Consider the following 15,095-nt stretch of genomic DNA (forward strand, 5'->3'; position numbering starts at 1 on the left):
ATACTGTGATTGAAAGAGCTTTAATGGACACTGAAATTTAGGAAAAGTAATGTGACCAGCTGACTAACCTGATGTTTCCTAGAAAGTTTAGTTTCTGAATTTAGAAACCAGATCTTCTGTCAGCCAGACAAAACCTTATTTAAGTATTCCTTTGTATATTCATTGAGGCTTACTGTGCCCCAGGTACTGTGTTAGGTGCTGTGAGGGGTGAGATGAATAAGTCTTGCTATCTCTCTCTCTCTTTCTCTCTCTCTCTGTGTCCCTCTCTCTCACTGTCTCTCTGTCTCTCTCTCTCTGTAGTCTGGCTGAAGAGTCAGGTCAGAAACATAGATAACAATATTACAGGGCATATACTGCACTTGCTTTGGGGTGGGGTGCAGAAGAGATTGGACAGAGGTCCAAAGCAGAAGGACTGATGAGAGTAAAGGCTCCAAGGTAATAAGGCAGGGGTATATTCAAAGAAAAGTTTGGACTGGGGTGTAGAATGTTTATAGAGAAGACAAGAATGGAAAGTTAGTTTTCAGTTAGGTCACAGTAAGCCTTGAAGGCTGAGCTAAGGAGTATTGACCAGGTAGGCACTAGGGAGCCATAGAGAACTTTTGAGCAGCTGAGTGATGTGGTCACCATTTATACTTTAGGAAAATTAGTGTACATTGTTTCCTGTTCCAGATTTACTCTTGCCTTTTGTCCAGAATTTGTACTGAAATCTTTTCTTTTCCTCGGGCCATTCTTCTTTTTCTGTAAGCAGTAAGTGGAAAAGGCAAGACTCCACTTCGAAAGAGGTACAACTCCCATCAGATGGGCCAGTCGAAGCAGTTTCCCCTCGAGGAAAGCAGCTGTGAGAAAGGCTGTCAGGTCACCAGTGAGCAGATCAAAGCCGATATGAAAGCAGCTAGGGATATTCCTGAAAAGAAAAAAAACAAGGATGTTTATCCCAGCTGCAGCAGCACCACCGCCAGCACAGTGGGGAACTCCAGCTCGCACAGCGCTGCTTCTCAAAGCCCCGACTTTGTAAGGACGGTGAACAGCAGCGGCTCTTCCGAGCCTAGCCCTGCAGAAGTGGATGTGTCCAGGCAGTGTGTCTGCTCCCCCGGTGGGTCAGAGGACTCTGAGGCCGTGGAGGAGGGAGATGCAGAGAGTTCTGTCTGCCCCAGATGCTGCTGTCGCAGGCCCCAGGAATCCCAAAGGAGAACTAGCAGGTGTTCTGATGAGGAACGTCCTTCAACCAGCCGAGCCTGTGTTGTGAATGGCCCGGATGGTACGAGATCCGCCTTTTCCTTTAGGACTCTGCCACCAGGGGGGTCTTCAGGCCCAGCACATGATGAGAGGACTAATGGGAGTGGCTCTGGGGCTACAGGTGAGGACAGGAGGGGGAGCTCCCAGCCTGAGAGCTGTGACGTGCAGTCTAATGAAGACTACCCTCGGAGGCCCCTAACAAGGGCCAGGAGCAGACTCTCCCATGTACCGCTGGTATCTGAGTCAGGTATGACAACGCTGCCAGGATTAGCTACTGCAGGTTAGGACTTGAGAAGGGCATTTGCTCCTTCCATAAGTTTTCTTACATAAAGCCAGTTGGGCAAATTGATTTCTACGTTGGGGTTCCGTGCTCATACAGATTTTGAGCTCACTTTCAGCGATGGGGTGGGGGTGGGGAGCGGGTGGCATGTAAAACAGCTTGTAAAATACCAGCCAGGAGAGGCGCAGAGAGTTAAGCTTCTGAGAAGAGTGCGACTGTGTGTGTGTACTGACCTTAAACGTGGTGCCAGTCCCACGTCTCACTCCCAGTATGTAAACTCTGCTCCCGTCCCACACTGCAGAGGCTTAACTCCTAGTGCAGTTTTAAAACCTTAGCCGAAAGGTAAGGACTGGAAGTCGCTGGGCCTGGGGGAGCCCGGCGTGCGGGTGCCCCCTCCCCCCCACCCCGCCCCGCCTCTGTAGCCTTGAGTAATTTTCCCAAAGGCTAGTTTTGCTGCCAGTAGGCTTGCCAGGAGAAAAGCAGGTAAGTAAGTACTCTAGCTGAGAATCATTTTGGTGAAGATATCCTCAAGACACATATATGTATATAATTTCATTAATAACATTTAGGTGTATGCCGAGGCATGGGGTTTGGCGGGGTACGCACATTCCTTAATTATAATCCTGTTTATATTTCTGATCTTATTTTTAAATAATCTCTCCTGCCTTTATTAAGTCATGAATACCTGTCAATGAATAATAATACATTTTATTTTCTCTAAGCCTTACTCAATTTAAAAATCTTAAAATCAGCACCCAGTACATAGAGTGCCTTTTTATCTACTATTGCAATAAATAGAGCTGATTGAATCATGTGGAGCTAAACTAACAAAAACAAGCTTTCATAAGATAAATAGGAGATATTAATTAATTATGTGCTAATTATCATAGTAGCCTAAGCTCATATTAAAGTATATGAGTTTTATTTGCAGATTTTATTATGCTTTGCAAACATCAGTTCTGCCGTGATGAAAATACTTTTCCCAGCTTGAATTTTATATGGTTTATCTCTTTCTTTATACATAACATAGCATTTACCATTTTAACCGTTTTGAAGTATATAGTTCATTGGCATTAGGTACATTCACATTGTTGTGGGACCATCACCACTATCTATCTCAACTTTTTCATCTTCCCACACTTAAAGTCTGTATCCATTAAACAGAAACACCTCATTATGACACCCTTTGTTGTGTGGTTTTTCATATTTGTTAAGTCAGATCTACATGTTTACTTTTGTGATTTCATTATTTTTATGCTGTGGAAAGCCTTCCCTACACCTGGCTCAGATAACTGTTCACATCTTCTCATTCTTTTATTCATTTATTTGTTTATCTTAGTTTAGTTCTTTATCTTAATCTGTGGGAACTAATTTTATTTTTTATTACAAATTGTCACCAAGTTGTCTCAATACTATTTATTGACATCCATCCGTATGTCATTTTGAAATGCTCTTTTATCATGTACTTTGACCATACTGTGGTTTATCTCTGGGCATGCTGTCCTGTTCCAGTGTTCTGTCCTCTTTCATTACTCTTTTGCAAAATTTCCTTGGCTAGACATGCATTTATCATTTATTTTTATAGTTTTATTTTATAATAATTTTGTCAAGTTCCAGAAACAAATCTTTGTGTTTTGTTTGCAGTTCCTTTACATTGATTGACTGAAAAGATAAGTGTCATTTTTACAGCTTTGAGTCTTCCTATTTAGGGACTATTTTGTCTTAATGTGTCTTGGTAAAGTTTTATAGTTGTTACTGTTTTGGTGGGTTTTGTTTTGTTATTGTTTTTAACGTGGGTCCTTCACATTAACCATATTAGGGGGAGGGGGGTTAACTTCTTCTTTGCCTTATGTTCTGCTATTCCCTTTGTCATTTTCTTCTGACTTGTTTCATGACCAGAACCTTTTCTTAGGTTAAATAATTTCCTAGAATTTTTGTAAAAAATTCATTTATGTAGTGCTTTTTACTTTTTAAGGTTAATTATATCTATTGTCTTAATGATTTTTTTTTCCAATTTGAGAAGACTTCTAATGTATGTAGCTAATGTGTATATATATGGTAGGTAAATTACTTGCTAATATTTTAAAGCACAATACAAATGTCCATTTACTTTCAATAACAACTTTTCTGGAGAAATGTCAAACTGCTGATTTTTAAATTATCCAGGTCTCTTTTGGAAAGAAGAACAAGTTATTTGGGTGGCTTTCAACTTGTTATTTTTAACCTAGCATGTTTTTGATATCTGTTGGCCATTCTGCTTTAAAAGTTTTAAGGAGGTAAATCCAAACTAATAAAGGAACAAACTTGATTGTTATGGATTTTTTTTAATCCCTTCAAAGAAAATATTTGAATTTTTAATTTGGTTTTTGATTTACGGCCTTACGTAGTGTTAAAACGTGTTAGAAGTAGTTATTTGTCTTGTGATTTCCTGTTTGGGGAATAAATGCCTGTAAGTTGTTCTTTTTACCCTTATTGTATAATACTTTATAAAATAAATATCACAAAAATAACGGATTGTCGAAGAATAGCACTTAAGATGAATATGATATGGTTCTCATGAATACTGACCTCTTTCCTTGACACCCCATGACTGGATTGGTCTGCTTTTCTGTGTTTCTGTAGCATCTTGCTAATGTCAACTACACCGTGTGTTGTAATTCCGTGTTTTAATGTCTATTTTTCCAATAGACTGTGAGCTCCATGAGGTCAGGGACAGTGTCTGCTTGTTCACCATTATATTCCCAGCTTCTAGCACAATGTCTTACATTGTATGGGGCTCAGTGAATAATTGTGAACTTAATAAGTGGTAGGAGCCATCATATGAGGTATGTTGATGCTGGTGGATGTATGAAATCATTAAGGATTGTCCCTAAACAAAGATTTACTGTCCCTAATAAACAGAGGGAGACATAAGAAAATAACAAACACAATGAACTCTGTTTTCTTTTTACATTGGGAAGCATTTGTTTTTCAAGATTATCTACATATAAAGTGTGACTCAGTCTTATAAACTTTTCTTAGAAAACAAACTGCCAGTTTGGGTACTCAGGAGACCAGGAAATTTAACTTTGAACCCCATATTCTGATCAGTTAAGGAGTAGGGGAGGGAAGCAGTCCATGAAGGTGAGAGGTTGGAAATTGGAGCATAGAAGGAGAATGCTAATAGAAGATTCTTGTGTGAACACTGTGATGAAGGAATGGAAACAGACCTGTTTTTGTTTGTCTTCATTTTGTGGTACTGGGAGAGGGAACCAGGACCTATTATTGGTTGTAACAGGAGTATGAATTTTGGCTCTTGTATGAAATGGTGGCTGCTGTTAGAAGATTCCTTGTCAGTGAAGATAGGTTGTTCGTGAAGCTCCTTCAGGAATACTGTGGAAGGTGGCCTTCAGTGGGTCACCTAGATCAGTAGTTTTCTCTTCCAGAAACCCAGTGTTTTGCTTGGGTTCAGGGTCCTTGGAAGAAGTTTGATGGATAAAACTCTTGGGCTCCCTTTTAGGCTTCAACCAAATTAGCTGCTTTCAATTGTTTTATAATAAGATTTCACAAAGATTTCGAATGGTGGAGGAAAGGGTTCTGGTGTATTGAAAAAAAGAAAAAAACAACAAACACTTGAACTAGATCTCTATAGAGTCCCTGTCTAACTCCAAGCCTTTGGGAATTTGCAATATTTGTACCTCGTTTCCCTATCTTTCTTTGTAATCTTTCATGTTTGAAGTGAGAGTGTTAACCAAGTGGTAACCCTGTAATCTAGTAGTAGTAGCAGTGCAGTATGGTGGGATTTAATTCGTAAAGGTCAACCTTTTTTCATTCAATATATGCTCTGCTACAGAGTGACTCTCAAAATGAAGACAGTGACTTTTAGTGTCTTGTTTTGGAATATGTATGTGCTTGTTAAGTTTTTGAGGTGAATTTAGAACTTGTATTTAAATAATATCAACATAATATTTGTTTTTATAATAAACTATAACGTTTTAGAACAGTACTAGTAAATGAATTAGGGCCATACTAGGCAGGGTTTGGCAGATAAATGATTGCAGGTTTTCTAGCATACTGATAAATACATTGGCAAACTGTTCTCCCTTCCCATGTCTCAGTTTACTTATTTGTAAAATAAAGAGAATAATCTATCTCAGAGGGCTGGTAAAAGGATTAAATTAGTTAATACGAGTAAAACCCTGAGAGCAGTGCCTGATACACAGTAAGCACTCAGTAAATATTTGCTGTTATTGTTATTACATTGACGTATCTATGATGCATTCATTCATTCAGTGAATGTTGAGTGCCAGTTCATTCAATAAATGTTCATTTTAGCTCATTGCTAGCGGCTGACATTGATACGAAGATGAAATGACAATGATGTTGTCTTCAAGGAGCTTTTAGTTTAAATGGAGAAATAAAACAGACATACAGGGAATTACAGAACCACATATGATGTTTGGGGATACAAGTGACTTACTAGAATAGGTGGCATTTAAGCTGGACCTTTCAGGGATGGGTAGTATTTCAAAAAGTAAAGTCAGGAAAGGTATTCTGGGCAGAAAAAGCTAAAACAATTAATGGCTTCAGAGGCATTGGCAATGGGAGATGACTAGGATATGGTATGGAATAAAATTGAGAACATTTGGGGCTAAAGCATAGCTCCAAATGTCAGGCATTGAAATGTATTCACTAAGCAGTAGTAGTCAATGCTTTTAAGTTGTTTAGCAGGAAAGTGGTGAGTTTAATCTACCAGTAGTAGTTAGGATGGGTTGAGTGCCTGGAGACGAGAATGTTGATTAGACTGTTGGAATGGGCCAGGTGTGAAGAGCGCAGTGTTACGTTTGATGTTGATATGTTTGAGACAACGGAAGGTGATCTTGTTTTGGAAGAGGCAATTGGAAATGGCAGTCTGACTGTATTCCTTTGGGAACCAAGTAGTAGAATTGAGAGTTTCCTTGGTGGAGTTTATACATATGCAGTTGAATGTGCTCTCTTTGAAGGAAAGACAGCAAGGCTAAAATTTGGATTTTCCTCTCGCCTTTTTTAGAGGTTGCCAAAACAAAGCCACGTCATGCCATGAAGCGGAAGCGGACAGCAGATAAGTCCACCAGTACCAGTGATCCTGTGATTGAGGATGACCATGTGCAGGTGAAGGAGAAAATCCTTGCTTATCTTTTGGTCCAGCCAAGTTCCTGAATAATGTAAAGGAACTGAAGTTCCCATCTACATAGTTTCTTTGCCCTAAAGAGAAGAGACTGGTAGTAGTTGCTTCTCACTTGTGCCAGTGAAAACACTTAAGCTTTAAAAAAAAAAAAAAAGAAAGAACGAAAGTACAGGAAGATACATCTTTTAAATTTTTCTTCTTGTAGGTCCTTGTATTAAAATCCAAAAATCTTGTTGGAGTCACTATGACCAACTGTGGAATCACAGATCTAGTGCTGAAAGACTGTCCCAAGATGATGTTTATCCATGGTATGTATTTAGGCCCATGTCATATAAGAGCATCATGATTGAGTTTAAAGAATTAAAGTCTCATAAATACTACAGTAACATTACTATATTACTTTTTCAAAAGAATCATTATTAGATTTTTCTATTTCTGTCCTCATTCTGTAGTTCTCAACTAATTATTCAATCGTATTTACAAGGGACCATGTGCAGAGACTTGGTTCATCTTTTAATATATAGCCTTTCCTCCAGTTTCCTCCAAATGATAATTACAACCTGATCTGACAGAGGTTAAGTTAACAGCATATATGGGCTTTGGAGTCAAGTAGACCTCACCTTGAATCCTGTCTTTGCCATTTTCTAGCTGTGTGATGTTGGACATGTTTTATGTGTGTTTTGGGAGGAGGGGGGAATAGTGACTGAGCTGTAAGTGCTTAACAGCTCTGGATTTGATTGATATCATCAATCATAACCTCAATTCATGGCACATTATCCTTAGTCCAAGCCCCACTTTTCTTTTCAGTCCCATTTGTCCCTCATTGCCAGTCCCATCGGCTCCCATCATCTGTAGTCAGGTATTTAATATATGTCCTTTCAGTCTATCTTTCATGTCTTTTTTTATAGACATATTTGTCTCTGAACAAATAATAGGGTATTATTTTGTGTGAGTTTTTAAAATTTTAGATACATAATATGTCTCATACATGATCTGTTTATTTTTCCATTATTATTCAAATTTATATTTTTGATACCTATCCATATAAAATTACGAAGAACTGACTTGTTCCTTGCCTTGTGCAGTTTATATATATTCTGCATTCATTTTTTTTCAGTGTGTGAAGTATACATAATTTTACTTACCTTATAAAGCATTTGTGAAGGTTAAATGGAGTGATTGATACATGCACACACGTGTGTATATGTGGATGTATGTACCTACACATAAACACAGTAGAGGGTCTGACCTCTAGTAAAAGCCTAGTAAATGTTCATTTGTATTAGTATGGCAAAAAAATATTTAGGGGCTTTCTATTTTTTGCACTTCTCCAATCCTGGTAGTAAATAAAACAAGGAAATCCTTACCAAACATTTTGTCATAAACTAGGAAAATCCCAAAAAGGAGAGATAAAACTGAAATTTAAGCACTACCTCTCTCTTGAATTCTAGAAGACTCCAGACATGGGGACCCCAAACCCCGTGTTCACCCTTACAAGGCGGTACTTTATTTCATGTTGAAGTGTCCCCCTAAAATGGAACGGGGTTCCTTCAAAAGCTCAGAGATCATAGCAGCAGCAGAGCCCAGACTAGCATAAGAGCTTTCAGTCTGTCAGCACTCTACTCTCCGAGGTCTGAGACTCTACCTTCGGACTCTGCTGGTTGACTTCTCATTCCTGTCTCTATTCTGAGCTCTCTGAGAATCTGACTGGTTTTCACCTCTGCACTTGACTTTGATGATTCTCTCTATATCTTCTCTAACATTAGTGGTGGATCACATGGCCTCAGGCCCAATCTTTTCTCCTTAAACCAAATTTTTTAGCTCAGCTTATTGTGGGACAGAAGAGCTTAGATAAGAAGCTCAGTCCCTAGACACCCACTGATGGATGGGTTGTCTGTTAACGGTGGATGAGATGACTAAATGAGATGAGAACTGACCTTAGCCAAGTCTGGTTTTACAGCAGGGAACCATTGAACCCTTATCGCCATCTAGTCCTCTCTTCCCTCTTTTCCTGTCCCCAACACTGCTTCCTCTTCCTCCTGCCGTGTCACAGGAGAAAATGAGTCTGAAAGGCATAAGACTTGGTCAGTGTTCAAACATCAAAATTACAGGGCTAGATTGCTCAGTAAGATGATGACATTTGGATCAAGGATGTTACAGAACATGTCTTTATGAAATGTTAAAAAGATCAGGCATGTTGGCCTTATGGATAGAATATCTTTGATCTGATTCTGTCTCTTGAGTTGGACCAGGTTGAAATCTATGGTAAAAACTGGATCAGATTGAAATGTGAGATTAAAAAAAAGGAAGGGGATATTTTTCTGAAGTTGGTATACTGTTGTAGTTAAATGTGTCTGTTATATCACAATTACTTTTCTCTATAACCTCAATATTTTGTATGTTAAACGGGAAGAATAATCATGTTTCAGACCAGCACTTTCAACAGAACTTTTTGCAATGATGGAAATGTTCCATATCTGTACTGTTCGATATGGTAACCACTGGCTACTTGTGACTGTTGAACGTTTGAACTGTGACTAGTGTGTGAGGAACTAAATTGTTAATTTTATTACATTTCAGTTAATTTAAATTTAAATAGCTACAGGTGGCTAGTGGCTACCACATTGGACTGTACAACTTTAGACCAAAGTATCCAAATATTTCTGGGTCTTTTTTTTAAGGTTCTGGTTTTATACTTGAGGTAAGAATTAAAATCAACACTGCTCATTTCCTGTGGGTGAATGTAAGATAACATATGTGAATTATCCCAGGAACCATTACCCATAAAATTGTATAATTCAGTAGTTGCTGTCATTCATTCTCTTCAATATGTATTTCCTAAACAGTTCCTATATTTAGGCAACTCATTCTCTGGAATTTGAATTTCTTGCCAGTAACATCTTAGATAGGAAAAGGTATCTCCCTTCTAGCATGAGGGTGACTGCCTTCTTTTGAACAGGACAGAATCATATTTTCAAGTCATTTTGATGACTGTCAGTTGTCCTTTGCACTAGTACTTGACCTATGTCAAAGATGTTTACATCTGCAGTATTTTATGCTAATAAAAGGTATGCCAGTCCTCCAAAGAGGATTCCAAATAGGGTATACGTTGCTCTATTATTTTGTATAAATTATTTGTAGAGCTTACCATTGTTTTCATTTTGTAGCTACCAGGTGCAGGGTACTGAAACATTTAAAAGTAGAAAATGCACCAATTGTAAACCGATTTGACTATGCACAATGCAAGAAACTGAATATGGATCAGGTACTAGACCAGATACTAAGGATGCCTCCTGAGAGAAACCGTATCATATACCTACGCCCCATGCAGCAGGTAACGAGCTCTGCTTCTTTTTGGTGATCACATATTGCAGTGATATTTTTATTTTAGTGTTCAGCCTTTTTGAAATTGGCTTTTATTCATTTGCTGAACCCACAGTAATGATTCTTTAGATTCTACAGAGTTTTTTTAACCAGCCTAGACTACCTTGCCAACCTTCTTCATCAGTGCTTCTCTGATAGATTTTGTGGGCTTTTAGCAAGTTATATGATGAGGGAAGTTGTTATACAGCAAGTTTTATACTTATTAAAAGTTGCCTGTGGTGAAGAGCACAGACTCTGGTTTCAGACTTCCTGGTTCCAGTTCTGGTTCACTGACCTGTAGCAGATTACTTACTTAACTTCTGTCTTAGTTTCTTCATCTCTAAAATTAGAAGAATAAAAACCTGCCGTTACTGTGATGGTTAAATTAATACATGTTAAGTGCTAGAACAGTTGCTGGCATGTACTAAGCAATCATATGATAGTTGCTGTTACTATTATCATCATTATTATTAGAGTAAACTTTTTATAGTATCTATGAGATGATGGCTGTTAGCTGAACCTATTTTGGTAAAACATTTCACAATATATGTAAATCAAACCACCATGCTGAAGATATGGCATGTATATACAATGGAATATTACTCAGCCATAAAAAGAAACAAAATTGAGTTATTTGTAGTGAGGTGGATGGACCTAGAGTCTGTCATACAGAGTGAAGTAAGTCAGAAAGAGAAAAACAAATACTGTATGCTAACACGTATATATATGGAATCTAAGAAGAAAAAAAAAAAGATTCTGAAAAACCTAGGGGCAGGACAGGAATAAAGACACAGACGTAGAGAATGGACTTGAGGACACGGGGAGGGGGAAGGGTAAGCTGGGACAAAGTGAGAGAGTGGCATGGACATATATACACTACCAAATGTAAAACAGATAGCTAGTGGGAAGCAGCCGCATAGCACAGGGAGATCAGCTCGGTGCTTTGTGACCACCTAGAGGGGTGGGATAGGGAGGGCGGGAGGGAGGGAGATGCAAGAGGGAAGAGATATGGGAACATATGTATATGTATAACTGATTCACTTTGCTATAAAGCAGAAACTAACACACCATTGTAAAGCAATTATACTCCAATAAAGATGTTAAAAAAATCCAACAACATCATGCTGTATACCTTAAAGGTATACAGTGATGTGTGTCAATTATTTCTCAATAAAACTGGGGGAAAAAAGAGTAACATCGTATGTAAGACTCTGTGCTTGATGTCAAAAGAAGGTTTAAAGGAAATATGAACCTTTGCAGTCAGTGTTTGAACCTGGCCTCAAAAGAATCATTTCAACACACAAATTGCTTATTGAGTGTTTATAATTTGCTGGGGCTGAAAAATACACAGGACATCATCCTTCTTGAGAGGTTTGCCTTTCCACAAAGGGGGTAGACATATATGTCATTAGGATGACAAAGTGGGATTTCGTAAGTAAAATAGGGATGAGGGCATTCCATGAGAAGAAAGCAATGTGAACAAAGGTTACAAGGGGGCAAGGAAGTGTGTTCTGTCTTTAGGAATGGACAGTAGTCCAGTTATAATGGGGTATATGGTACTACACATTCACAGTTCTATAGTGCAGTCAAAATTTAAACCTGTAAAGGATATATTCAGAAGTGGATTGCTGGGATCAGTTACCTGAATCCAGATTCTCTGGTTTAATTCACATTTATATAACAGTGAGATGTAAATTGCTGAGCTTGCTAAACAGTTGAATTTGCTAAACCTCATCCCTAGCATGGCAAGCTGTGTTCAGGGTGGAATGTGACTCTTTGATTTTCAAATCAGCCAAAGATTTAAAAACTGAGGTCCCAAGGAAAGATTGTTCAAGCCCTAGGAGATAGATTTCTAAGGCATTCCCTTCCTTGGTCCAAAATCCTCTCTCTCATGTTTTCCACAGGTGGACACACTAACGTTGGAGCAGAAGCTATTTAGTGGTCCCTACCCCTATCACATCTGTATTATCCATGAATTCAGTAACCCTCCCAATGTCCGGAACAAGGTGCGCATTCGCAGCTGGATGGACACGATAGCAAACATTAACCAGTAAGTTATCTGCAGCCCCTGACGACCTTCTAAGTCAGTTCCCAGAGCAAGGATGCCCAGAAACAACAAATCCTAATTATTTTTTTTTTTAAATGATTTCATCTGGGCTTTTCAGGCACTGAAACATGAAATGTAATGTGAAAAAAAAGGGAAATGAGGACTTAAAACTAAAATGCGTACATATATATTTGCAACTTTTTATTTTCAAACTTAGAGAAAAGTCACAAGAACAGACCGTACATGTACATTTAGTTTCATTCCTTTAGCCTTACAGCATGGAAGAGAGATCATATTAAAGATTTTAAAACTGTGATGTTTTACATCATCAGAAAATTTGACTTTTTATGCATTTGTTATTTTAATATTTTATTTGAGACCTTCATTAGAATCTAGGCATGACACATTTTGATAGTTCCTTTCTAACCTACATCCCAACATTATTTTCAGTTTTATAATTTTTATTTAATTTTTCTTGTTGCCTCCAGAGAGCTCATTAAGTATGAATTCTTCCCTGAAGCCACACGAAGTGAAGATGACTTAAAGAAGTATCCCAAGTACCCATGGGGTAGAGAAATCTATACTTTAGAAGGTGAGCATTTATTTGTAAATGGTTGGAAAGCTAAATAGCTGTTAACTAATTAGATGGAGAGACATGTCTTAGGGAAGATTGGAGTAGGAGCCTAACAATTTGTCAAAATAATGGGAATATTGAATATCTGCAGGTAGCAGGGACCAGATAAATAGTGCTCTCCCTGTATGAGTCTTTACCATCCCTAAAATAATCAGCAGTATTGAAACACAGAAAGTGAAAGAAAATTGAAACTTGCTATACAGTTTGAAAGTTGCAGTGACTTGAGGGAACCTGTGTCAGCCCCTGTATTTTGTGTGTATATATATATGTACACATATATAGAGAGGGAAACTGAGGCTTAATGGAAGCAAAGGATGACCAAAATCACATGACTAAATAGTAGCAGAGCTAGAATTGGAATTTATGTCTCTGGTGCTGCTTTCAAAATACTAACAGCGTTCGGCCCTATCGTTACTTCCACCCCAGTAGCACTGTTGATCTGTCTTCTTTTAGGTGTTGTGGATGGAGCACCGTATTCCATGATTTCTGACTTCCCTTGGTTGAGATCACTACGGGCAGCAGAACCCAACAGCTTTGCCAGATATGATTTTGAGGATGATGAAGAAAGTAATTATGTCCTGACTTGATTTTTATTCTCTAGTTTGAGGTTATCCTACGGTGTTAGATACTTAGTATTTTGTCTGAGTTACGAGCGGCGCAGCTTTTCATCACTTCCCATATAAATGTTTTTGCTTTTTGTTATTGTTTGGTTCACCCCTTGCTAAAAAAAACAGCTCTAAATGTATACAATAGATAACCAGTTGACTTACTAGGGATATATGAAGGTTGGTGGAAAGGATTCCTTCAGACAGATTGTCCTACCTAGATTTTTTTATTACCTAAATGTTTATAATCTTGTTACTCCTTATTGAAGAATTTGGTCAACTATATTGTTTCAAAACTGTTCCTGTTATACTAATTATTCTGCTACTTATGAGCTGCTTGTTGTTGGGTAGCATGTGGGAACTTATGATTTAGGTACGGATACTTGATGGGGGAACTTGAAGGAACTCTGGAATATAGTTCTTCTAAGTGTTAACACCCTTGAATATCCATTTGTAGGAAGTTTAAAAAAAATATTTTAGGAGGAACTGGATTTCATAAACTACATGTATCTATATATATGACTTACCTCTCTGGTGCATTTTTCACCTTGGGCCTTTAATCATGTGTGCTCTTTTTGGCATCAAACATAGTATATAACCAAACTGATGGGGACCCATTCCATGAACTATACATACATCAGTTACACTGCATCAGAGTATACAGGCATATCTCATGGACCAGCTAAATCAGAGTGGCTTTCCATATGATTCTGATAATCTTGTTTCCCCTTTTCTTTCTAATTTCCAAGGCACCATCTATGCTCCTCGAAGGAAAGGGCAGCTGTCTGCAGACATCTGTATGGAAACAATAGGAGAGGAAATTTCAGAGATGCGTCAGATGAAGAAGGGCGTGTTTCAGCGAGTAGTGGCAATTTTTATCCACTATTGTGACGTCAATGGAGAGCCTGTTGAAGATGACTACATTTAACTGGTCCCTCCTCTTTCCAGCTATTCTGGCAGTAAGCTGCTGGGGCCATCCAGCTGCCAGAGAGCTTCACAGACCTTGGGGCATGCAGTTGGGAGGCTCCGGCGCATTTTGGTATATAGGAAATGTATAAGAAACATTGAAGTTGTATACAAAGATTTGTACATAGAGGAAATACACAAAGATACTTCCTAAGTACCAACTTTATATCATATGTTTATACAGTTTAATTTAAAAATTCATTTTAATGAAGGCAGAGAATTGGAAAGAGTTCATTTTCTTCATTTTTCCAGACTTAGTTCATAAAGTGTCACTTTCTGGCTGAGCCCCTGTTTACTATATTCTTAATCATCACTGTCACGCCCTTAAATCTGTGCCTTTTTCTTCTCGAGCAGAGCTGTTTGAGTAAACCTGTTGAAGCGTCTTTTTGTCTCTTGTGCTCTTTTTGTGTTACTATTAAAACTCCAACTAAACCCTATGGTCAGAGGTGGCTGTATGTTTGTTTCTGTACAAAATTGTGGTTCTTTTTCCTCTTGGTATCGTAGTTGCCATATTTCTTAAAATGAAGTAAAAAAAAAGACTCATGGGTTTAAAAAAAAAACTGAGTTTGAGGGGGAAATGGAAAAGTTTCCAAAGCATTTCTAGTTATTTATTTCCATATTGTGTATATGCTTTATCTTGAATATAAAAATAAAAATTTATTAAAAACTTTTTTCTTGCCTTGGAACGGAATCCCTCATTTTAAAGAAGAGTAGCAAATACTACACAGAAAAGGAATGTGTAATTGTGTCTAAGTAAGATTTCAGTGTAATCTAATCTCTGATCTCTTTTTTTAAAGTTCTGTGGCTGCAGGATGTTT

General features: G+C 38.1%; 1 protein-coding gene across 4 annotated transcripts in view; it reads left to right on the forward strand.

Annotated features, from left to right (window-relative positions):
• FBXO38 (F-box protein 38) overlaps positions 1-14,660 on the forward strand; it is a 52,698-nt gene extending 38,038 nt beyond the window's left edge. For 2 of the 4 annotated variants that reach the window (XM_036846225.1, XM_036846226.1), the window contains exons 15-22: positions 749-1,483; positions 6,546-6,646; positions 6,868-6,970; positions 9,830-9,996; positions 11,930-12,075; positions 12,561-12,664; positions 13,160-13,273; positions 14,061-14,660. In XM_036846225.1, coding sequence (XP_036702120.1) covers positions 749-1,483; positions 6,546-6,646; positions 6,868-6,970; positions 9,830-9,996; positions 11,930-12,075; positions 12,561-12,664; positions 13,160-13,273; positions 14,061-14,239 — 1,649 coding nt within the window. In that variant the 3' untranslated portion in view covers positions 14,240-14,660. The remainder of the gene's footprint in view (positions 1-748; positions 1,484-6,545; positions 6,647-6,867; positions 6,971-9,829; positions 9,997-11,929; positions 12,076-12,560; positions 12,665-13,159; positions 13,274-14,060) is intronic. The other 2 variants (XM_036846227.1, XM_036846228.1) reach the window with 2 other exon arrangements.
• Positions 14,661-15,095: the final 435 nt, after the last annotated feature.

Source organism: Balaenoptera musculus, chromosome 3 (genome assembly GCF_009873245.2).
Source record: "Balaenoptera musculus isolate JJ_BM4_2016_0621 chromosome 3, mBalMus1.pri.v3, whole genome shotgun sequence".
NCBI classification, from domain to species: Eukaryota; Metazoa; Chordata; class Mammalia; order Artiodactyla; family Balaenopteridae; genus Balaenoptera; species Balaenoptera musculus.